Source organism: Pseudonaja textilis, chromosome 1 (assembly GCF_049901715.1).
Source record: "Pseudonaja textilis isolate UNSWEBS1 chromosome 1, rPseTex1.2, whole genome shotgun sequence".
NCBI lineage: Eukaryota > Metazoa > Chordata > Lepidosauria > Squamata > Elapidae > Pseudonaja > Pseudonaja textilis.
The window spans coordinates 255,341,998-255,367,539 of NC_141990.1; the positions used below are offsets into that span (position 1 = coordinate 255,341,998).

The following is a 25,542-nucleotide window of genomic DNA, read 5'->3' on the forward strand; positions in this document are numbered from 1 at the left end:
GCTCAGTATCACCCAGGATTTCAGGAAGAGGCTTTATGTAGATCTAAGGATTATACCTGGCTGTTACTTTTTCCTCATAAAACATGCTATCTCTAAACCTGAGTAGCCTTTTTTTGTGTAGTAGAATGCAAATTACTGGCGCTTTCTATTCCCTTCTATATTTTCACTACATCACCCTATTAGAGCTGCTAGCAAATGATTCATTGAAAACTGAGCTTACCAGAAAACTCGTACTGACAATGTGTGTACATGCTGATGCAACAGATGACTTTTTGCCCAGCCCTTTACTCTGTTGACATGCTGATTACAAGGAAGTTAACTGAAAATATTAACTATAGAAGTTCAAAATAGAGGTTACCTCTGATAAGTTTATTCTTTAACATGTTATAAAAGCTGAAAAGCAAAGTTGTCTCAAAAGCCATTAACCTCAACCCTGCAATGAGGGGTAATTTTAATTTCTGATCAAGGAACGAATGGTAAACTGAATGAATTGTGAATTGTATTGGCTTTACATATTGTGCTATATAACATGATTTAATTGGTTTGGTATTAAATTTATGTTTATTTTGATCACAAACTTCACTCTTCTCTTCACTGAAATGGGCTTTATTTTTAATTAACTGAGTACCCTGCTGAAATCTAAAAAGCCTACATATTCAATAGAAGTAATTCATTTTATGGATTACATTCTTGTTGAGCAGGTTTCTGAAGATTAAAAGCCTTACCATTATATTTCAATGTCTGCTCTGAAAAAATTCTCAGAAGAGAAACACAATGAGAGTCTATAGTTCTTCCTAGCTTTGAAAAATGCCATTCACTATCATCTCTGTAATGGACGGAGACATAAAGACTTAATAAGGGGTAAGCACCTCTATGTAAGATTCACCATGGCAATTAAGGTCTTCCATGTTTGATCAAGTTATAATATAGCTGACTAACTATTGTGTCCCACCAATGGGAAATTTGTGTATGTGTTCTTATAAATGTTAAATACAAAGCCTTTTTCACAGTTATGATCATTTTCCTAACTATAACCTATGCTGTACTATGGATGTTGTAAAATATTTATTAAAAATAATTTGCAAGTCGAAATACTAATTTAAAAATGGTATTACTCTCTAAACTTTTAAGGCACCAAGCAATAAAGCAGAAGATTTTGAGTTCTAGTCTTTCTTAGGCATGAAAGTCAGCTGGGTGACTTTGAACTAGTCACTGTCTTTCAGCCCAATTCACCTCACAGGCTTGTTGTTCTGGGAAAAATAGGAAGAGGAAGGAGTGTCAGGTGTGTTTGCTGCCTTGAGTTATTTATAAAAATAATAAAGGAAAGATTAAAAAAAAAACCTAGGACTAGGGCAGTTTTTAGCTCTGGAGATTTCCTCAGCTTATGAAGTAGATTTGGTAAGTATGTTCTCATTCATACAGTGGTTGAATGCCAAATGGAACAGGCATGGGAAAATTGTAAATAGGAAGTAAAAACAACCTAGTGTAACAAAATCTGGAGTAGTGTAGAATAAAACATCTTCAAAATAATTCTGATCAACTGTAAATTCTTTACAACTTGTTACATTAGTTCAAACTATCCATTTGATAATGGGTTCGACAATGAGCTATGTAATACACACACACACATACACACACACAAACACACTAGCTCGATACCCGTGCTTTGCTTATGAAACTATGTGGTCAGGCTTAGTTTTTGGGGAGAAAAATAAGGGGGGAAAATTCTGCCTCTGCCTACCAGCATCCATCGGTATTCATCTGGCTAGCATCCTGTCAGTGTGACAGAATTGAGGGCTGTTTGGAAACTGAAACAGTATTTGCTGTGTAAGCAAGGAGACAGCAAGGAGCCTGGGCGTGGCTTAGTTCAACTGTTCTGTACTAAAGCTGCTTGGTGCTGTGAAACTAAAAGTGAAACTCCTCTCCTCTTGCTTTTCATTTGGAACATATTTCTTTTCAGGTGGGGAGAGGGAGTAGAAGTCCTTAGTATCAAAGCCTGCTAATAATAATATACGAAATAGTAATGCTGTGATGGTCATTTCTTAGTGAGCACCTAGAAGCCAAGAGGAACATACATGCCAAATTTCAAGTTTGTAGGCTTTACAATTCTGGAGATTTTGTGATGATGCGTGAGAGGTATTTCGCATAGATAGATAGATAGATAGATAGATAGATAGATAGATAGATAGATAGATAGATAGATAGATAGATAGATAGACAGACAGACAGACAGACAGACATAATATATATATAAAAGGGTTTGCTTTAGCTGTGAATGGTTAAAAAATTTCATGTGCTTTTTCTTCCCAACTGCAGCTGAATAACTTTTGAGAAATGATCCTAAATGAGCTACATATTCAAGGAATATGAAAATATTTAGATACATATTATATAGTTACTCCGCCCTTAACAGAATTGGAATGAATATTCTATTTCATTGATTGACTAGCCATGTACCATCAAGGTGATGTTGACTCTTAGCAATATAGATTTTCTCCCAGATTACCTGTCCTCAACCAGCCTTCTTCAAGGCTTTCAGTAATACTCCCATCACTGCTGTTAAGTGAACCCAAGCACCAGATTTGCTCTACTCTGGAGCAACCTGAAATCAAACTATTGACAACACCTTTGTAGACAAAATTGTTGGGTAATCTATACCTTTATGATATATCACCAGATTCAACATGGAAATATTCATGGAAGATGCCACCAGAATAGCCACCACTTTAGGGAAATGTCAATACAGAATATCACTGCTTTGACAGCTATAGCATTTCCCACAATCAAAACTAGATCGCCATATATATCAGTATTAGGATTCATAATGGAAAAGAACAGTCATCTTCTTCCAGCTTCTCAAGTGTGTTTATTGAAAGTGTATTTACACAATGTATTGAACACTATGTGATAGAACACTGGACCAGATGGACCTTTGCTTTGACGATGTAGTGATCTTATGAGCAGGAACTATAATGTTCCAATATGATATTTCAAAAGGAGCTTAAAGAGCTGGAACATTTTGTAATTTCTCTTCTGTTCCAAAGTTAAAACCAAATGTTGTGTTGAAGTGGAAACCATTTTTTTAATGCAGGGAAGCCTTTGGGTCAGTCATGCAGAATATAAAGACATTTTAATATTTCTACTATCACTTCGACTTTGAAAATTAAGAGCCGATTTAGATACTAAGCTTGTGCCGCACATCTGGAAGATCCTCAAAGAGATGCCTCTCATGGCTCATGTTAGAAATATTTCTAATGTATTTCAGCCTCAATTCTACTGATTCCTGTAACTAAGAAAAATTTCAAAGCAAACTTCTAGCTTGCAAAGAACCAGGGTATCCTGTGCTTCAATTAAGCTTATGAAATGGTTTCGATCTAGTGGAAACCTTTTTCCTCCCTACTTTAGTTGAACTAAACTTCACCTTACCATTACTTATCACCTTTCATGTTGTCCACCAAAGAACATATTTCTATAGCCCACTGTGGCTGCAGCAGAAAAGGGGAATAGCTGAAAACTGCCTGCCCTTTAATAGCAGCAGAAATGCCTATTTGATGAAAAACCATTCTGCAAGCATAATTACTCTTACCAAAATACCTTTTATGTACAGTATGCATGTGCACATATGCGTATGTGTACGTGAGAGCAATCAACCAATAGAATAGCTTGCCTTCAGAAGTTGTGGGAGCTTCATCACTGAAAGCTTTCAAGAAGAGACTGGACTGCCATCTGTCAGAAATGGTGTAGGGTCTCCTGGTTGGGTGGGGGTTGGACTAGATGGTCTACGTCCCTTCCAGCTCTGCTAATATGTTAAATGTCTGTCTGCGTGTGTATGTATCATGGGATAAAATCTGACACTGGAATTAGAAAAAGTCAAGAGAATTCAACCTCTTCCTCAATACAGTTAAATAATTTCAAGACACAACTGTCTAACCTTTCACTAATTTAAATCCACTAGTCCATATCGTGCGCTGTGGAATGTGAAAAAACAGGACCTGACTTTCTACTCTAACATCCTGTCAGGTATTTAGAGAGTGCTATCATATTTTCCTGTAGCATTTTTTCAGGCTAAATATGCTCAGCTCTTTTAAAATCTTCTTCATGGGGTTTAATTTCTAGTCCCTGATCACTTTTAAATTTTCCTAAATCCACTTTCTCTGACTCTTTCAAGTTCAGTATCCAGAGCTGGACATGCTACTTGGGATGGGGTCTGCTCAAATCAGAATAACTGGCGTGATTACTCCCCTTGAAGTGGCATTACTTCCAGTCATGCATCCTGAAATGACACATGCCTAACGTGTAAACAATCCACCCGGTTAACTCATAGTAGTTTCCAAACAATTACTTTTCCAGTATTTTCACAATTGCCATTACCAAGCCAGCAGTATTGCATTCTGTATCTGTGCACGTAATCTTAATTTTTTATGGTATAGTAAAATCTGAGCATTGCTCTATTTGAGGTTTCATGAAGCTTTCCCTGTACTTGCTTTTTACTGATTATAGAGCTTATGTTGAAGTTAATGTTAGTAACTAGTCAACATAAAATCATCTCTGTGTATCAAATGCTCATACAATTGGAACATACAGTTCTCTTTTCAGCAGTACTTGTTTTTATTTCTGTAGATTATGTGATATATGTAATTGACAAATAAATATTTAGTTAATACTAGACATTGTTTGCATAAAACGTTACCAGGACTAAGGAGGTTTTCTGTTCTATTGCACACAGTATTATATATTTTAGTGGCAGGGATAAGTGGCTCATAACATTTTGCATTTAAATAGTATTTTAATATTTGTCTGGCAATCCTTTTAATAAATAATTTTGATATCATTTAATCTATAGCAAGATTCAACTCTTTAGTTACTAGTCACCTTCACAAACGTCTGCCTTTCATACTTTGTGCCTGGCATCCCTCTTATCCCCCCAGAGCAAATAACGCTGAAGTGTAAATTACATTAACATATTCCCATTTTACTTTTTGTTAACACACCAAGTTATAAGATGACCTATGGAACTTTTATAATGTTATTATTCATTTCTGCATACTGTTTTTTTTTTCAGGCTGCTTTCATTACTTTTCAAATACCTAAAATTTTGGAAAAATTCCTGTGCTGAATGTATTTTGAATTATCCAAAGAAAATAGCATGTAGGAGAAATCTGCTCACTTTCTTAAAGTGCTCATTTTTCAAAAGTAAAAGCTAATGTCTTATTTTGGCATACTTTTATTCATTGTAGCCTTTCAACACCTATATGAAATTGTTTTGAACATTTTCCCTGTTAGATACCATGATGTGCTTCTTCTATAAAAAAAGGGGAAAAAAAGAAACCCTGAATTTAAAAGGTATAAGGCCACCATGTTTTAATGATGTATTGTTCAACTCTAGAATATGAATTACAAAGAAGATCCTAAAACAAAAAGTTATTACATGCAATAAATTGAGAGGTAAAGGGGTTTTGTATAATTCAATATCTACATGAGGAATAGAAATTAAATTGGGTATTCTTCAGACTTTTAAAAAACGACACTGAATGGTTAGTGTTTAATTATCAAACATGTCCTAGAAATCCAGTAATATTGTACGTTAGGGAAAAACTTGCTAAACAATTCCATTTTCTCCACTAGGAATTATAGAAGGATCAATTCCATGCTGTTTCATTTGTACTGCAATGTCAAAAAGGTAGTCGTAACATTCACACCTGAAGAATACACAAAGGGAAAAATAAATTAGAGTGGTCCTTTGGTTATATACATTTTGTTTTCAAATCTGTTATATAAATATAAATCAACTAATTTACTATTACAGAAGAAATTAAAGTGAAAGTTTTCACAATGTACAATACTGCATTCACAGTAAAAGAAGACAATTCTGAATTTAAGATAGATACAGACAGGGAAAAAAAACACGTCTACCTCAAATAGCATAGCAATAGCATTTAGACTTATATACCGCTTCACAGTGCTTTGCAACCCTCTCTAAACAGTTTACAGAGTCAGCCTATTACCCCCAACAATCTGGATCCTCATTTTACCGACCTCGGAAAGATGGAAGGCTGAGTCAACCTTGAGCCTGGTGAGATTCGAACTGCCAAATTGCAGGCAGCCAGCAGTCAGCAGAAATAGCCTGCAGTACTACATTCTAACCAATGAATCCCCACTCTCAACCAAATTAAGACAACCTTCCCCCTGTAAAATAACGTACTGGAGAAAAAAAAAAAACCTAAGATTTTGTTAAGGTGAATATAGTATTATCTTGGTAATAATATCAATTTAAAAATATTTCTCACTATGGAGAAATATTTCTGAGGTAGCAGTATTTTCTTTACACAATTGATAAACCTATGCTGTATTTCCCTTATCACCATTCAAAATCTTTTTTAAACTTCTTTGTTGTTATAACAATAGAAGCTCTGCAAGTATTTATAAAACAAAAAAAAAATAGAATGGTATAGTGGAGAATATTTTTACACTTTGGTAATTGGAATAATTCCCAATTCTCAAAAATAAAAACAGAAAAATCAGATGAAGTGAACGCAAACACAATCCAGCTATACTTATAAGTTAAGAAGTTCTCAAAGAGGTAGGCCCACCAATATATTGGTTTACTTCCTTATTCTACTCACATTGTCTTGGCTTTTTCCCATGTTTCACCCCAAACATAAACACCATGACGCCTGACCAGCACAGCACAAGTGTCTGGATACATGTTCATTGCATGTGACATTCTATCCTTCAAGTCCTTCTCTTCAGGTGTATTCTCAACAATAGGGACTACTAACATGTCATCATATCTGAAAAAAAAATGAGGTTGCGTTGACATGAATAACACGGTCATTTTAGCCTCTCATACCTAGTTATCATTGCATTGCTTGTTCAATTTATGTTCAATAAAATATTTATGTCCATGTTAATGTATCCAAATGTGGTCAACAAATAAAGCAAGTAATAACATCCCTCCATTTCAAAACCAAGAATCTATGAAATCATTACAACAGAGATAATTGCAGTACTGTGCTATCATAATAGACCATCATCAAGTATACCACTGCCACTGTTAATTTTTGACAAAGGAAGTAAATGAGCAAAAATGTAATAAGCATTATAGCTTATTCACAATGAGAATCTTTAAAGACTTATTTTAAAACACTTTTTTTTCACCTATTTCAAGATGTTGATGATCACATAGGGGAAAAGCAATTAGGTACATACATTGGCATAATCCAAACAAGGATTAAGATAGCAGTGACAAAATTACTTAGAAAGAAATTTGATTGAACTCAGTGGTGTTTGCTTGTCTCTTTACTGAAAAAAAATTAGACTATACTATCAGTAGTTTCAAAGATATTGACAGTTTTATTTTAACTGGATAATATCAACTATATGTGTAATTTATCTTAGATATAACAGTGAAAGATATTGCACTTTTCTTACCAACAGTAAGTGTTTTCAAAAAGTACCAAAATGTACTGAATCACTTATTACTTGTTACCACTTGTTATTATTTACCCAAAAGGAAGATGAGCTTAAATGTAAAAGTCTTCTTTTACATTTTACAAGGTACAACATACACATTATTCTTTCTTGCATAATAGAAACAGATCTACCAATTCAGGAAAAGCATCAGATAGAGATGGGATATAGGAAGGAAACGAAAGTAAATATGTAAGAATGGGCTGTTTTTGGGAAGTGACAGAAAGCAATTCGTGCTAGTTTCAACAAGCATAAACCCCATCCATGCTTATACAGTATTCAATTATTTAACTATGAATTGAATGGCTCTTATTCTCAGAAAAGTATTTGCAGACTATGGCTTTGCTAGGAATAGATCTCTTTAATATGGTTTACTCCATGTGGTAGTTGGAGGATATCCTTGGGGGGGTTGGAGAAAACTGGTTTGGGAATGGCTTATTTCTTTGGAAAATAAATCTATCAACAGACATTTTCAGCAGAGCTGCAAAACAAACAAAGGTTAGTGCATGTTTTACTTGGTAGCAAGCTGTACTGAGCTCAATGGCTCTCACCAGGTAGGTATGTTTAGTCAAATTCAACTGTTATGAAATCTGGCAATAGCTTACACGTTCAAGGAATGCAAATAAATATTCCAGCCCTGATCCTCTTATTACCCTCTCTATGGAAAGGCTGAATGTCAGTAATGGCATATTTATCTGAATGACTGAGCATTCTGAACTTTAAACATCTTAACCCAAGCTTGGGAATCTGCAAAAATAACAGTAGCAACTGTTTCCTTCTTATGCCTCTGTTCCAGTCATCTGCTTTATTTGCCCCATCTCCTTGATTTCAACAGTGTTGATCAGTAGGGCTATATAAAATACCCAGAAGATCTGGGGCCCTAAAAGCCCAACATTATTATCCATTGGAAAAGCAGCAAAGAGATCATTGGCCAGAAGTCAGATTCATATCATCAAATTACATATCTAGTGCACGTTACTAGAAAAAATTCCCATGTTTTCCTACAGTAGTAACTTTGGAGTCCTGCATTAAGAGCACCCACTATAAACTTGGTAGCTAGTTTTTAATTAGAAGTAATAATGATGATACATAATATGTTTACAGCATTACCCAATTGGTAGTTGTTACAACACATCCCAGTTTCATGGAGGACATGTGAAAACATCTCCTTTCATGCTGCTGTATTTTTCAGGGTGTCTAGAATTCTATGTTCCAAACTTAAGTTTTCTAGGTAAAACTTTAGCAAATCCCAGTGTAAGAGAAGCTGTAGCATCTTTTATTTAGGGTAGTGATATATTATCCTAAAATCAAAGAAGTATGAAGCATATAGGTCTGTCAGTTTGAATTAAATTGGTTTGAATAGTGCCAGGATAACTTAATCCCACTTTATTATTCATTGTGCAAATTCCAGTGAGTAATCTGCTGAATCTTGTTCATAGCTGAGATTTTTAGAATGCTATGGTGATAATTTCAATGCACTGAAATATCCAAGCCATTTTACTTAGGGACTTGAGATACCTTTCACTGAAGTCAGACACTTGTTTTCTCTATCAAATTCATAATTGAAAAACACAGGTTAATTCCTAGAATTGTTAGATGGCATAATCTTCACAATATTAAAACTTGCTTTATAATGAATAGTTAAAGCATAACAGTGACTGCTAGACTAAATAATAGTTTATAATGGTTGAAACTGCTATATAGTTTAATCCTATTGCTAATAAAATATTTTTCCCTTCTCATTTTATCTCTCATGCCTTCTCCAAATTTCCAAAGAACTAATTAACCATTTTTTTTATAATACACAGGACAAAAGAGATTTGTTGTGATCTTAAAAGTTATTCCTTTTCTTGAATGGCTACTCCAATAGAGCGGGGTAGGATTTAAGCCCATGGAACTATATATATAAACAATTCTTGTACGTATCAAGATAAATTTATGAAGAACAGGAGAAAAAGCTTGTCTTAACCTTTCTGGAAAAGGTTTCTGGGTATTCACATAATCGGGAGCACATGATTGGGATGGATTCATTTTAGATTCTGGGAGTTTGGGATAAAAGTTGAATACAAAAACCCTGGGATACGGCGACCGGCATAAATGAGTCAGTTGCCAAGAGTCAGAATTTTAATCACATGACCATGGGGATGCTACCTCAGTCTTAAGTGTGAAAAATGGTCCTATGTCATTTTTTTTCAGTGCTTTTGCAAGTTCGAGCTAAACGAACGGTTGTAAGTTGAGGACTACCTGCATTGTTTTGTTACAAAAGACAAAAACCAACTTTCACAACCTGCATGCATGAAGAAGTGTTCAATATTACTCCAATGTTATTCATTAATGTAAATTACCTGAAATAACCCCCTGTAGTGCATTTCTGGATTCCTTTGATCATCTCCTGATGAGTAATTTTAAACTCTTTTCCTGGATACAAAAGTGTGGCCATTACAGCAGCTTTGGAATGAGTATGAATCACTGCTCCTGCTCCTAAAACATTATTTTTTTTAAAGAAGATATGATTCCAAAATTCAGTATTTGTCCTCTAACTTGACCCATTTTAGGTACCATGATTCAAAAACTGTTTTCCTCTTTCATTATTTTGTCCAGTTAAAGGGTTACAGACATAAGAGTTTTTAGTATACGAGTAATCCTCAACTTACAATTGCAACTGAGCTCAATATTTCCATTGCTAAGCAAGACAGTTGTTAAGTGAGTTTTGTCCCATTTTACAACCTTTCTTGTCACAGTTAAGTGAATCACTGCAGCTGCTAAGTTAATAACATGTTCGTTAAACAAATCTGACTTCCCCCATTAATTTTGCTGGTCAGAAAGTCGCAAAAGGAGATCATAAGAACTGGGACATTACAACTATCATAACCACATGCCAGTTGCCAAGCATCTGAATTTTTGATGACCTGACCATAGGCATGCTTCAACAGTCGTAAGTGTGAAAAATGGCCGTAAGTCACTGTTTTCAATTCTGTTGTAACTTTGAATGGTCACTAAATGAACGGTTATATGTCGAGGATTACCTGTATAGATAAGTCCTAATTCTTCTGTGGCATAAAAAATTGTTCCATGTAATTGATTGATGTTTACATATGTGTACATCAGAGATGGTATTCAGCAGATACTGACCAGTTCTGGAGAACCGGTAGCAGAAATTTTAAGTAGTTTGGACAACCGGAAAATGCCACCTCTGACTGGTCCCGCCCCCATTCTATTCTCTACCTCCCAAGTTCCATCTGATTGGCTGGGTCTTCTCTTGTTGCTCTGCACAGGAGAGCAGAGGTGGAAAGCAGGTTAGTGGCGCGGGGAGGGAATGGGATTGTGCAGCATCCTTCCCCTGCCACACCCACCAAGCCACATCCACAGAACCGGTAGTAAAAAAAATTGAATCCCACCACTGGTGTACATAAAGTGTGTTGGGGGGGACGGGACAAAATGTGTTTCATGATGTCACCTTGCAAACCTCATAACTTACGTCTTACCATGCATTTGTCATTATGTCTTCACCGTTATAGTTACTCGAGTACATTTATGTACGCATTCAGCAGTACATATTGCAAGGCAGCCCTCCCAAAACATCTGTCATAAGGACTGAAATACTGACTGCACATTATGGAAGTTACTGATCTCAATACATCTTTACAGTACTGTTTTTTTCCCAGTGAGACCAGTCTATCATGACAACCTGGTCTATCCAGCTGTGGAACGGAGCATACTTGAACGCCTGAGAATAAAAGGATGGATGTAATTTTCTCTTGTTATAGTTCTATATAATTCTCGATGTGGGAAGACAAGAAGACACACCGACTTCAACTGGACTTCTTCTGAATCAAAAGTTCCTTCTAGATGGAATTTTTTATTCAGCGTCATCGTCTATTTCAGGATATACATTTAAAATCTACCTATTCTTAATATAAGGTATGAATTACAAGAAGCACAGGAAGAGCTTTCTTTGCACATCTTCCAGCTTTCATTTTCCCATTTCTTTTTACTCCAACTAACAGGAAGACTCAGCTCAGCTAGTAACTTGGGAAGCATACACATTAATTAGGTTTTTTTAAAATTTATTACTTAAGACTAAAGTAACTGCTACAATAAAGGTTCCATTATAACTGTAAACATCCTATTTATAAAATAAGGGCTATTGTCAATGAATGTGCTGTAGTTTTGTAATCTTTTCCAATAACACATTACTGGAATCTCTCTAGGATGCTCAAGGTACAGGCTAGATTGGACGATTTTTTTAAAAAAAAACACCTTAGGAGCTAACTACATCCTTTAATTACATAAACTGGCTTAAGGCTCTTTCTCTACATCAGCTTGCTAATTCTAAAAAAATGAATAGAAGGGGATGAAATCTGGTATGGGGTAAGAAACTGGTAAAGGAAAATAGAGTTTAAAATGGGCTGAATCAAGCTGGAGATTGTGGAGCAAAACAAATATCCAGGAAAAAATGTCTGCTATGGGAGAGGCCAATGACTCATATTATTGGCAATTTCTGGGATCTCCTCCCTCCTGGCTATGTTTTCTACGTCCAGCCTATTATTAAGGGGTTGGAAATAATTCCAGAAGCCACACTTCATGTCCTTTCCTACTTTTTCTTTTTGGGAAAAAAAAGGGGGGAGGGGATTGTACTGTAATATATCTTTATCCAGGCCTTGGCTGAAGATGAACAAGATGCCCTTTTAACCTAGGTTGCTGTTCTACCCAGTTTGTTATCCCTGTCGTTGTTATCCTTCTTTTGTTTCTCATTTTTATTGCCTTGTATTTCATGTTTGAAATCATTTGTAAATCATTTAGAATTGCTGGGAATCTGGTGGCTTCTAAATCATCATAATCACCTGCCTTCCAGTCATGTTACTGGCAAAAACCACTCTATTAACAATGGCATCAACCTCCAAGAATATTTAGGCCATACCTCTCATGATGTAAGCATTCATGAACAGAGGTGTACATTGACTCTTCCTGAGTTTCTTGTGGGATGGAGGGCCACTGATGTCTTTTTCTTCAATATCACACACAAACATGTCTTCGGGCTATAATGAAAGAACAGCCAGTTGGGATAACCATCACTTTTCAACCCACCCACCCCCACCCGCCCCCCAAAAAATGGATTTGGAAAAGTTTGAAATCTATTGGAAATCTATTTTTGACAAGGGTATTTCAAATTGGGAAACTACTAGAACAAAGGCATGTGGGTACAATTGGTTCAATTTATTGGGGTGCTGAGAAAATGTACCTATGAGGCAGCCAAGCACCTATGCAAGTTCAAACTATATTACAGACAGTCCAAAAATATCCTTTGCAGGTTCAAGCTCAATAGAAACTGGTTTTTCTACTGTGCAGGAGAAGCTGGCTATAAGCAGTATTGACTAGCTGTAATGCTTGTGTTGTTAGAACCTCACCTCTATCTGCAGCATTTTACAGGTCTTTAAAATATACCTTTCATTCAAAGGTAAATGAAATGAAACCCTTCTGAACAGAGAGCCTAGCAAGACATCTAATCATGTTATTTTTGCACATAGTATAACTTCTACGATTTTAGAGCTATTTTTGCACATAGTATAACGTTTTATGGTTTTAGAACTTTTTATAATACTTGGAAGATTGCTTGTCCCCACTTCAATACAATGCAGATGTAACATTGATAAACACACAACCTGCTGAACTTATATATCATAGTACAATGGAAAGGGGAACGGATTTTACTAAGATTACATGTAAGTAAGAGAGTATGATTGTCAATTTAATTATTCTACTTTATACCCAATGCACTTGCTTGATTTTAATGGACTGAAATTATTAAGCACTAGTATTTGCAATCATCACAGCCTTGGTGATCAGTTTTCAAACATTTCTCCTTGAAAAGTTTAAACAAACAAATGAAAACTGAGACTGCAATTACCCACAATCCATCTTCTAAATCTGGCACATTCAAATGAATAAATAAACACAGCTCTATTTAAATATGCACAATGTAATCAAATCCATTTAATGCAGTGGAACACACACCCAAATAAATTGGGATAAGATTCCAGTCTTAAATCAGAAAATAACGATGCATTAATAACGATGAAGATTAATGCAATCTTAGAGGCCATAACTTAGTTCTAACTAATATTACTGCTTTTTATAATAGTATCATAAAATTTGAGAATTATAACTTTCCATATTTGCAAAACATCTAATTTAAAATCCAGGGATTAATTGCAGTGTAATGTTTCTCAGACAGGACTAGTATTTTTCATTGTTTAAAAAATGTTGGCAACATTCTAGAATTATAAAAGGGGAACCTCTACTTTCCAAATTGAGAGGAAGTGTTCACCGATAGATTGTTAGGTAATAGATAGAACACCCTAAAGCCAAAAAGTAAAATAGATAATCTATATTTGCTCTTGCCCTGTAAGATTCAGATGGAAGAAAGCTGGAAACTGCTACCCTGAATGTAGCAGTTTTTGTCATGCGTTGAAAACAAATTCCCGATGAAGAAGTCACTTTAGTGGAGGAAAAAGGAGTAGGAGAGAAAGCTCTTCCCTTTTTATTGCCTGCCACTCCCTCTTGGGAGAAAGAGAGGGAGGCAGCAGAGGAATGGTAAAGTGTGTTCTTTACTCCTATTGACTAGCTGACTTGCTGTCCCAATCAGGTCTGGCGGCGGTCCTCTCCAGCAAGCCTAGAGGTCATGGCAGAGGTCATGGAGAGAAGTCAGGGATTTCTACTTCGGGTGGATGGGCAGTGGGGAAGAGAAGACATACAGCTCCATGACTGAATGGAGCAGGATAGTATGAGAATGGACAAATAGAGTTCTGCAGATACCAAATCTGCCTTAGGTTTCTCCCCATGCAAATGTTTACACAGCGGAACTCTTACAGCATTTTCTACTGGAAAACACTCCTTTCTTACAAGATCCTTTTGATTCATCTTCAGTATGCCCTAGCGACAATCTGACACAGAGATGGGGGATCTTATGTGAGGACATGTCCTCAATAACAAGAGAACAGGCCATCTGTAGACAGCCAAAGGAATCTCTTGAAGGACAGGAGGAAGAGCCATTATCAAGGCAACTGTCAGATAAATGGGGCCTGTGCCTGGGTCAAGAAAGGAAGCTAAGTAAATGTCTCAGATGAACCCCTCCTTAGTTTACTAGAAGATAAAGGGAGGGAGAAGGAAGCACATTCAGACTTGCAAGATTATATTACTATAGTTTTACAATAAAAATAGATGTGACTTCTTTGGCACTGGTTTCCTAGTCCGGTCTACCTTGAAGGGAAGACGTCATTTCAGGTGATCCATATATTTCTTCACTGGTAATTGCCATATAGTTACAAAGGCAGACTTAGCTAGTCTCTGGATTTTCATACAGCAGAGAAATAAAATAGTAGAGATTTAACAGGGTGGTATCCTTTTATGATGTCTAACAAACTTCCTACCATGGTCTGTCAAAGTGATTGTCTTTTGACCATCTTACAGGAAGGGACTGTCCTTCTACATATTAATAAAATGTCCTAATTAGATAGTATGCAAAAGAAAAGATTCCTATAGTATACTTCACTTTTGCTGCCCCGCTCATTCATACTGCCTCCTAGAGTTCGACTTTAAAATCTCATACAGTCCAGAGAAAGCAAATAACAAAAATGAAAATTCTTTTTAAAAATACATGCAGATAGAAATACTGCTAATATTTCCTTACCTGTATTCTTTCTTTTTGGACACCAGACGGAGCAATATATATTTCATTGCTGGGAGGGAAGGAGAAATCAGAATTGTAATTGTACGCAAAAGGCAACAGGAAAAACTAAACTTCATTTACAGACAACAGGATATACAATACTTGCTTCTGCTACTACATTTTGGCAACTGTGCTTAACAAATTGCCATAGATTTGGTTAGCTCGAGAATAAACAGCATTAATGCAATGGAGCTACATTTATAAACCCTGACATTTTGTCTCACCAGTCAATGCAATTGTATAGAACAAGCTTCACTGTAAATTGTACCAGAGAAAAACACACAGTTATTGCAGAGACATAAATCAATTTAATTAAAAGAAGCTACGGGGTCCTGCATGAAAAAGTGGAAACAGAAAGCTTTATAGATAATGACTATGGTTAAAAAGGGAAAATATTTCACACCTTTATAAAATCTGTGAGACAGGATAAAATACCCTCCTTTAAGAATTACTATTTTAATCATAGTTACTTTTGGAATCATGAAGAACAGGGACACCTAGTGGTTAATTAGTCAGGTAAAACCAGATTTTCTACTGTTTGAAGGCAAAGTTAGCATTATTTTTATATCAGAAAGAAGTGGCAGAGATTCTATCTTCATGAGTCAGATCTCACTGGATCATTAGATTGTCAAGCAAACAGCAAAAAAAAACCCTAGAGCACAACTACTGGCAACGTTAAGAATTTAACCATTTGTAATCTGTTTGTTAATGCTAACACATTCTCCAAGTCACTTAGGGCAATATGCTTGCTCTAATCCACTGCATTTTTTTGGTTTTAGTATGTATAGCATTTGGCTGTAATGCAGATAACTGATAATGGAAAAATGAAAAAGTAGTTATCTTCCCTGGAAAAAAATTGATTTTATAATTTTCCTGCTTACCCCAAAACAGATCATTATAAAAACAGTTTCATCAAATATATATGAGCAACTGACACAAACAGAGCCGCAATAATACTGAACACTTTTTAAAATACCTCTTAGCTGGAAAGGAAAATATATTGTATTCTGAAATGTAAACCTGCACACGCACAAAAATATTACTTTCAATCTACTATTTGAAATTATTGAAAAATATAAACCCATTAATTTATTATGTGACTGTTTTTTTTTTTTTACTCTGAAGAGGATCAGGTAAATAGCTACATTTTGCTCAGCAGAAACATCTTAAAAACAATTAAAAATATTTCTATTAGGAATACGTGTAAGAGCCTGGTGGCACTGTGGTTAAAATGCAGTATTGCAGGCTAATTCTGCCAATTGCCATTTGATTCTCACCAGTTCAAGGTTGACTTATCCTTCCATCCTTCCAAGGTTGATAAAACGAGGACCCAGACTGTTGAGGGCAATGACTCTGTAAACTGCTTAGAGAGGGCTGTAAAGCACTGGGAAGTGGTATATAAGTCTAAATGGTAGTGGTAGTGCTATTGCTATTAAGCTATCTCAAAAGTTTCTTTGTGCAAAATTGATCATTATTGCCAGTAAGGTCTTCCCTTACTGTGCTTCTACATTTTCAGCCTTGGTGCTCTGGACCCAACTGTTGCCATCACTGTTTGGATTCAAAAAGCGCCTGATGGAATCCTGATTGGAATCTGGGGATACAGGAACATCAGTAGCAGAAAACGGTTCTTCCCTGCTTTTTCCAATACATTCTAGCTCCTAGCCCCCAACAGTCTGCAGGGCCACTCCCCAGAAGGGATCAAAGGGGCAGAAGATCTTTACTGTCATTTGCAGCAGAGTTTAGTACTCACTTAATAAATAAACATTGTTTTTCTATTACTTTTTGATTTAAAAATCCATGATTTGGGAGGTTAGTTTTGAGTATGTGAATCAAAGATCTTGGATAAAAAGAGGTATGACAGGGTTTATAACCCCTGTGTTTTTACCTAAGGATTCTCTTTCAGTATATGAGTAAACATTTCCCTTATTATGAACCAATAAATCTTTTTTATGCCTAAGATTGAGATTAAAAACGTTTGAACAATTTAATTTGAAGGAACAGAACTTGCCCTAGGAAGTTATTTTATGTAGACAGATTACATGATTTTCCTTTTATTACCACTATGTGGAGCTAACAAACCACAAATTAAAGTACAGACATGGTTTCTTTCAACTAGAATTGATTTTCCAGAAATTTCCAAGCCACCAATAAAGCAGTTTCAGATTGATAACATTTGGGAGAGTATATCTGTATACAGAATAAACAAAATGAATTCCCTGCAGCAAAAAGGTAATTTGAATTTTTAAAAGACATTGTGGTATTATGGCTGAGATTTTCCCCCCCCATTTTGAGGGAGATTTCCAAACTTCCATAGTTGGGGAAAAAGGGGATTTCCTATTTCATCAGGTTGAATGGCTGTACTTATCTAACTAGACAACCCATGCCCTGATGGCTCATCAGTTCTGAAATATGAGAAATCTTACCTAAATAGAGAAACAGAATGACCACGGATGGACAAAAAAGCAGTGGGTGTGGGAGCAATTTTCCAACTTCCTGCTAGCTTCCCTATTGTGTTTGCTTATTTATAAAATTTACTGGGCGCCCATCTTATCACTGGGTAACTCCTTCCCAGTTTCCTTCTCCCATCTCTCCCTTCTTCTATCTTTCTTCCCTCCCTCCTTTTCTTCCTTCTTTATTTTTCATTCCCTTCTTCCTCCTAAGCTCCCTCCCTTCTTTCTTCTCTAGAATTCCTGCTGGCTTTTCCATGTGGGAAGCTTGCAGAGAGAAAGTCAGTGGGGAAGACAATAATCATTTGTAAGTCCAAGGCCATCAGCCAGATAAGTAACTGCTGTTGAATGGAGGAGGGAACAAGGAGGTGCATGGAGATATTGGTCAGGAAGCGTGTGTGAGGGTACACAACAGCAACCTTCCTGGTCAGGAAAGGTGTAAGGGTGGTGGATCATCAAGGGTGCATGGGGGTGCATAAGAGGAGCTGTGTGGGTCAGGGATGGTGTGGGAATGTGTGTGTCATGGGTCAGGAAAGGTACATAAAAGAGGTTGTGCATGTTGAAGATGATAACTGGGGTTGGCTGGATTGAAGAAAAATGGGAGCCTTGCCTGTTCCTCCCAATTCCTTTCACTCCTTTCTTTCCCTTTCTAGGCATTCTAACCATTTTGGCACCACGGACATTTCATGGAAGACATTTTTTCCATGGATGGGGAGGGGGAGATGCTTTAAGTTTTGCTTGATCACTACTGTGCAGCCTGGTTCCTAACAGACTGATATCTGTCCATGGCTCAGGTTTGGGGACCCCAGGACTAAAAGATTGTGAGAGTGGCTGGAAAACTATAATGCAACATTAAAAATGATCATGTGATTGCTACAGCAACCTTACAGCTCTAAATCAGTCACAACCTTCCCACATTTCATTCCCTCACAAGTCATGAATTTGGACGCATTCTGTAAATCAGCCCATTTGAGGAACTTTGGTTCAAAATTGTTGCTCTATGATCCACTGTTTTGCTTAGTTAAAGATCACAAAGTTTCTATAATATATAGACAGACTTATTTGTGTTCTAGTAAATATGTCAGTCAATGCAGGTGTTTTATTTTTAGTGATTTTGTATAAATAATGTGTGTTGTCATTGTAAACAATTCATATGTACATTTTTTTAGAAATACTAAAGAGATGTCTATGATATCTATTTCAGTGGTGGCGAACCTATGTCACAGGTGGCACACAGAACATGCGTGCTGTTACCCCCAGCTCAACTCTGGCACGTATGTGCATGTGCCAGGTGGTCTTCGGGTCTCTGCCACACATGTGTGGAGGTAGAGGTGCGTGTGTGCATGCAAGGGAGCACGTATGAGTTGCATTTTGGGTATGCATTCAAGTGTATGCACGTGCTTTTGGCACTCGATGCCAAAAAGGTTCGCCATCACTGATCTATTTTGTGTACTACGGTCAATCAATAGATTTGTGAATTATGCTAAAACAATTTGAATTATTTAAGCATCTCAAATACTCTAAAACTTTTTATCATAGTCCACATTTTTGAGTTATTAAACTATATGTAGTTTTCTCCTACATCAGGAGATAAATAGTATCTACTTAGTTTTGAGTTGCCTGAAGAGTGTCATGAATCTGAGTATGTGTCATGCCCCTGTCGGAATCTGATGGGGGGGGGGTGAACAGTTGACAGGGAGTGTGGCTCCGTGTGCTATGGAAGAAACTGGGGAAGGGCAAAGTCCGGGTGGGCAGAGCAGGTGAGAGATAGAGCAAGGGAGAGGGAATTCAGAGGAAGACCCTGGCCCACCCCCTCTTCATCCTAGGCACGCAGGGAGGAACGGAGAAGTGAGCAACGTGAATTGCATGGCTTACAGGGGAGGAAAGGGCCCTGATTCCCTTCATTAGCTGCAGCTGGGAACACAGTGTTTTAAAAGGGAACATGCGCACAGCAAATTGTTGGGAGCAAATTGTGAGTTATCTGGTATCCTCAAGGCTTATCTGTGTTCCTGGCATCTTCCCAACTGTGTGTGTTTTGGCTGTCTGCAATTCCTTCTCCTGCCCTGTCTAGTTAATTACTGCAGCGTGGTTTGTTTGGATTTTTAGTTACAGTTTATATGTACTTTGTGTTTGGACTGAGTTTCCTCCACTTAGATTGTTCCTGGGAGAGTTTTTCTCCAGCCAAGGTAATCTGGACATTGGGGGCAAAGCTGGAGATAAGGGACTCTTCTTGCTTATTTGACTGTGTTGCCTTTGTGCCACACCCCGGATCATCACAATATGTGTTGTATTTTATTTTTCACAAACTGTTATTTTTTAAAAACCGGCATGAGTGAAAATGATTTTAAAGCTTCTAATATTATTTACCCATGTTTCATGCTGATTCCTCCACCAGTTCCTGTTACCCATCCTAAATGATAAAATTGCCGACAAAGTTCTGGAATCAAATTCCTTGGGTGCACATTTTCCTATAAGAGAAACAAAAATATCTGATCATTTCATATTTTTTTTAAATATATCTGCAGTGGTTAGTTTATTATTTGATTTAAAGATATGCATTACAGTATTTATACAGCCTGTAGAAAATCTCTTGGGGTTCCCAGAATCATGTAATTGAGATGAGCTGCTATATAAATCAATAAACGGTTCCTGAGAGTCAACACTGTAGTCAACACTGACTCTACAACAGGGTGGTATCTGCCCTGTCAGGTAGATCATATTGAATCCAATGCCATATAGATCAACTACTACTTTTATTATAAATCTATAGTAGTAGACTCTTGCAAATTTGAATGTATTTCTTTCCTCCCCCCACCTTTTCGAGAGAACTAGGGATAGTCTTGTCCAGAACATTTACTCAAGTTACATTCTGGCAGCTCTTTCTGTGATCCATCAACGCCGTTTCTTTTTGCCTCTAGAGGTGGTGATAATTGCATGAGTTATTCGAGCTAGGTCCTGCTACCCCTGATAAGTATGCAACAATGCACCAACTAAAGATGGTTTTTGGTTTCTCTGGCTTGCTTTCTACTTGCTATTCCAGCCAAAGCTAAGAATCCAAGTTGTGAGCTTGCTCTCTCATGGTTAATGCTTATCCCTCAAGGAACAATTCTGCTGGCTGAGAACTTTAATGAATCTACAGTAGCTCATCTTATTAGGATTCAATTTTAGAATATTCTCTTATCTAGACCGTGACAGCATCTAAGGCATTAGGAAAGGACATTGACAGTATTTCCCTCATAACTCACAGTAGCAATTTATAATTGGGTATCATCCACATATTGGTAATATGGCAACCGAAACGATGGGATGGCCTCTCCCAGCAGCTTCATATAGATGCTAATGGCATTAAAAGCCGCTGAGAGGTCTAGTAAGACCAGGGTGCACTATGTCCCTCAAGTCTTGACAAGTTGTTTAGGAGAGGTTTTGAATATACCTTAAGATGTGTAACAGATGTTTTAATTTATATTTCATTATGACTGGATAGCCATACATTTTCTTAGAAAAGAACCACTTCCTTTTTCAGATAAAAAAGACAAATTAAGTTTCTCAAACTCATTCCATTTGTTTGAGTAAAGCTGTCAGCATAATCAACTTTAAAAATGGCTTTTAAATGGAGTTTTCTCTTAAATTATCACTAACATCTACAGTTTGACATCCTTCACTTACCACATTTCAACAGATGCAAAATAACAACCCTAGAACAATTAATGCGAAAGGACGTTGACAGAATGCAGCTTTGTACAAGCTCTTCACCACTAATATGGATTTGGTTATAGAAACAAAACATCCTTTGTAATTGTTTATATTACTATATATAGTCTAGCCTTTATACATGTTCCCTTGCAAAATATTAGACATAATTCCATAAGCTGAAAGGTTTTTCTCATTCAGTATCTTTCAAAATAAGCTGCAGCTTATGTTACATGAAAGTAATGGCAGACATTTGTGAAAGGATTCACCAAAGTTTTTTAAAATTATTGTTAAGCCATAAGGCTGAAATACATTTGAGAAAAAAACATTCCCAACTTTCTTTAACTGCATTTCTAAGAAAGATTAGATATCTATTGTGTTTCCTATTAAATTGTACAAGGGCTATGAACTACATTTTATTTTTTTATTTTTTTAATGCAATTCGTTCTCTTGTGGACTTTTTTTTTCATTCAATTCTGATCAATTATTGGAAAATGTCTGGAAAAGACCCTGTACTTTTCTTGGCACAGCTTTTCAAAAGAGGGCTACCATTACCACTTTCTTAGGGCTGAAAGAAAGTGACTGGTCCAAGATCACTCTGGTTTTGTGATCACTACACCAAATTGGCTCACATATTCTTTCTAATCTCAAACTAAATCAAGGCTGTCTTCTGTATAAAAGATAGCTATCTGAATTTTCTCCTAAACTGTAAAAGAACCTTGGGTCAAACATGTTATCAGTACATAATTCCCTGAGTTAGATTTATGTTAACTATAACAATACTTTCTGGAATAGTTGTGCAGCATCTTTTTTAAAAAAATTCTGTTGCTTTCCATAGTCTGGCTAATATTCAATTTGTGGCTCTGACATGATACATTTTATGGTCCTTCCTATGTGTAAGTTTCTCTGACATAGTGTCACCAAATTTGCCAGATTTAAAATTAAGAGTAAGGTATGTGAGATCTTTTCTATTCAATTATTTATTTATTCCCCTCCCCCCAAAGAATTCTTTTCATTGGCTTGTAATCAAATATTTTTTTCTTGGAGATTTTTAATACCTGACTCATAAAAATTAAACTGTGCAAGTGGAGCTACTCATCTGGCAGCACCAAGCAAATGTTATCCCAAACAGCAAGTAGCCAATACTTATTCTACTTTTAAAATCCCTACTAAACGTTTTCTTATCTTTCAAGCTGCACTTGTGTGATAGTGACTTGATACAAAAAAAATCTTCCCAAAAAAGTTAAGTGCACCTGACAGCCAATAAAATTGGCCATCTTTAATTTAGTGTTCCATGAATATTGAGCATGTGTTCTCATTTTTCCTCTACACTGAGTATTAACTCTTCACTAATGGGAAACTAATAATTTGCTAACATAGTTGGATTGACTTTTGCTTCAACAGTTTTCTCACTGTACATCAAATTATAGAAAAGTCCTAACCAGGTCAATCCGATCAAGGCTTGCAATTCTATTTTTGATGTAAATTGACAAATTATAGTTCAGACCCAATGGCAAACTATGTTTTGGCATGAAAAAGAGGAAACTGGCGGTTATATTTGCATGATTTCCATGACACATAATTTTAATTAAATTTATATGCTGCCAATCTCACTCTGCAAAGTGACTCTACTGTACATACGAGGATTGTGAAAAATTCTTCTTTACAAATGGATAATTCCTGCTAAGCAAGTCTTGTAAACAAGAACCAAATTGGGAAAGGTTTTTCTATGTTTAGTGCAAAGGGCAAACCAAGGACTCTCCACTGGAGTAATTTATAGACTGGAAAATCAGGAATAAAACAAGTTTTCCTTCTCTGGCCATTTGTTTTTGTTTCTTGGTTTTATTGAATAAACTTCAAATCAGAAGCTTTAAAACAAAATAGCTATGTTTCCAGGTATTCTTGCCATTATTTTATAAACCAGAGTTTGTTGAATAGAGCAACATTAAGAAGCAAAGATTGGTGCAGAATATACATATACTAGCCAAACCTATTAAGATTATTGATATCCATGTGACAGAACTCCCAACTTCCCAAGCATAGATGTGAAATTTGGGAGTAAGTGTCACATATAAAGAGGGTCAAAACTGGAAAAGATTGAGTGGGCATCATGTAATAACCTAGACAATTATCAAATTTGGCATGGAGATGGCTGTAGTAGGTCAGAGGGAAATGTGAAATTCATGTAGACCGATTTGGGATTTTCTTGTCAACCCCTTTGGTAGGTACTTTAAAAAAAAACTGTGTTAAATTCATTTTAGACCTTATACTGTAATTTGGTGCACTTCCAATCTCTTCCAATTGGAGAGAGACTTTTGGCTTCATGCAAGGAAAGCAGCAGAAACAGCAGAAGTCTTTCTTTCTCTCCCCCAAACTCCCCCAGAAATGAATCTTTGTGAGACCTGTTGTGCCGGCGCAGCCTCTTGGAACAGGATGCCTTGCAGGATCCCAAAGACTCATTTCTGGTGGAGTTTGGGGGAGAGAATGAATGACTTTTGCTGCTTTCCTTGCGTGCAGCCAAAAGCAGAAGAAGCTGAAAGACGCAGCCCGGGAGCCAGGCCAGACAAGTAAGGCAAGTGGGACAAGCCCCCCCCCCCGCCATTTCCCTCATCCCCTCACTCGTGTTGTTCACAATGCAAGCGCGACACAAGCCTTGTGTTCCCATGGGCCAGGTGGGCAGTGCAGCCTTGTGATCCACTCAGTCTGGATTAATTGCTTTGGGAATGACATTTCTCTGCGGATCACCAAAATTTTCTCGCGGACCACCAGTGATCCCTGGCCCACTGGTTGGCGACCACTGATCTATTCACTACGTGCTCAAAAATGGAAATGTGCGACACTATGCACAATAGAGTAATGGCTGATGAAAATGATGGAACTTGCAGGTTTGGCTAAATTGACTTCTTAGCTTTGAGAAAAAAACAATATTTACAATTATGGCTGATTGCAAGAAACTAGAAAAAAACTGCACCCATTTGAGGATTGATGACTTTTGCAATCATAGAGTAAGAGTTAATTGTGTCAACGTACTTAATTTTTTTAAATATTTATTTTTTTTAAAGGAGAACGGTAGGACGTGGTCAATCTTTGCACTTGGTGGAAAACTACCAGGCTCACAATTAACATTAGACACCCCATGACTCTACGATGTCTGTTGCACTAATCTTACCTAATAATAAATCCAAAAATCGGATGTTACATCAGAAAGGTAAACTCCACAGTTCGTTCTCAGTTCAGTATTATATCCAAGTACCTGCCTGGAATCTTCCCTGTCTACATTTACTAACAGTCTGCATTAATTCTTCCTGACACATTAAATTTAAATAAATGTGCCGACCACAAGCGAAGACTACTTTCCTATTGCGTTTTGGGCTTTTACTACTATAAATAAAGGCAGCAATGTCGAATTTTTATCGATCGTGTGCCATCTACTCATTTTCGTCTCCTAGCGATAACGCCTGGTAACGTGTTTCTGGCCACACCTAAAAGCAAAAAAAAAAAAATCAAGTTTGCTGACCCTACCTTAATCAGACCGACCTGCAGGAACCCTCCCGTTAGGGGAGCGATCGAATTTTAAAACTCGACCCGGACCTAGCAAGCAATGACACATGCTCGCCACCTGAGGGTTACTGCGCTCCTTCTCCCTCTCCCTCGCCTCTCATGGATGAGAATTGAATCGGCGGCTGCCGCTGAGCGCGCCCCGTTACCTTTGCTTCTTCGAAGCCGTTCTTGTACGGACAAGCGCAGTCCCCGAAGGGCTCCGCCATAGCGCTTACAGCCGCTAGACTAGAGCCTTCTTAGGGCCGGAGGTGCTCCTTTCGGAGAAAGACCCGAGCCCTTCCGACTCCGGCGCGGGGAGGAGCCTCCTCGCGTATATGGAAAAGTGGCGGTGCATAGAGCAATGGGGTGAGGATGGGGAGGTTGCAGCTTTGGGTCACCGACCGGGGATAAAGTTGATTTACCTGAGCGCCCGTGAATTAGATCCGTTGCACCGTTACTAAATGGGCCGTAGTCAATTGGAAAAGGGCGTATATGCCTGAGAAGAAACGCACAGTTTGCAAACATGACTCCAAATGCTTCTTTGCAAGGATAGCTTTTTTTTCTAGCATCTATTCCTAGCACGTGACTGTTCTTTAGGTATTTTTTTTTCCCTTCAGATCGCGCTTTGGTTTGGTTAGATTGTGTGGAAACAGACGAGGCCTTTAC

General features: G+C 37.1%; 1 protein-coding gene and 1 long non-coding RNA gene across 2 annotated transcripts; one reads left to right on the forward strand and one right to left on the reverse strand.

Moving 5' to 3' along the window:
* Positions 1–277: 277 nt before the first annotated feature.
* On the forward strand, positions 278–12,452 carry LOC148128162 (uncharacterized). Its single transcript, XR_015740939.1, has 2 exons — positions 278–861; positions 10,293–12,452. It is a non-coding gene; the product is annotated as an uncharacterized LOC148128162 (long non-coding RNA).
* Positions 4,590–25,211, reverse strand: APIP (APAF1 interacting protein). The gene is made up of 7 exons (XM_026707139.2): positions 25,044–25,211; positions 20,014–20,114; positions 15,161–15,209; positions 12,392–12,509; positions 9,816–9,951; positions 6,624–6,791; positions 4,590–5,699 (listed from the first exon to the last, which is right to left on the reverse strand). The coding sequence occupies exons 1-7, from the start codon at positions 25,101–25,103 to the stop codon at positions 5,600–5,602; spliced, it is 732 nt and encodes a 243-aa protein (XP_026562924.1). The 5' UTR covers positions 25,104–25,211; the 3' UTR covers positions 4,590–5,599.
* Between the last annotated feature and the right edge of the window lie 331 nt (positions 25,212–25,542).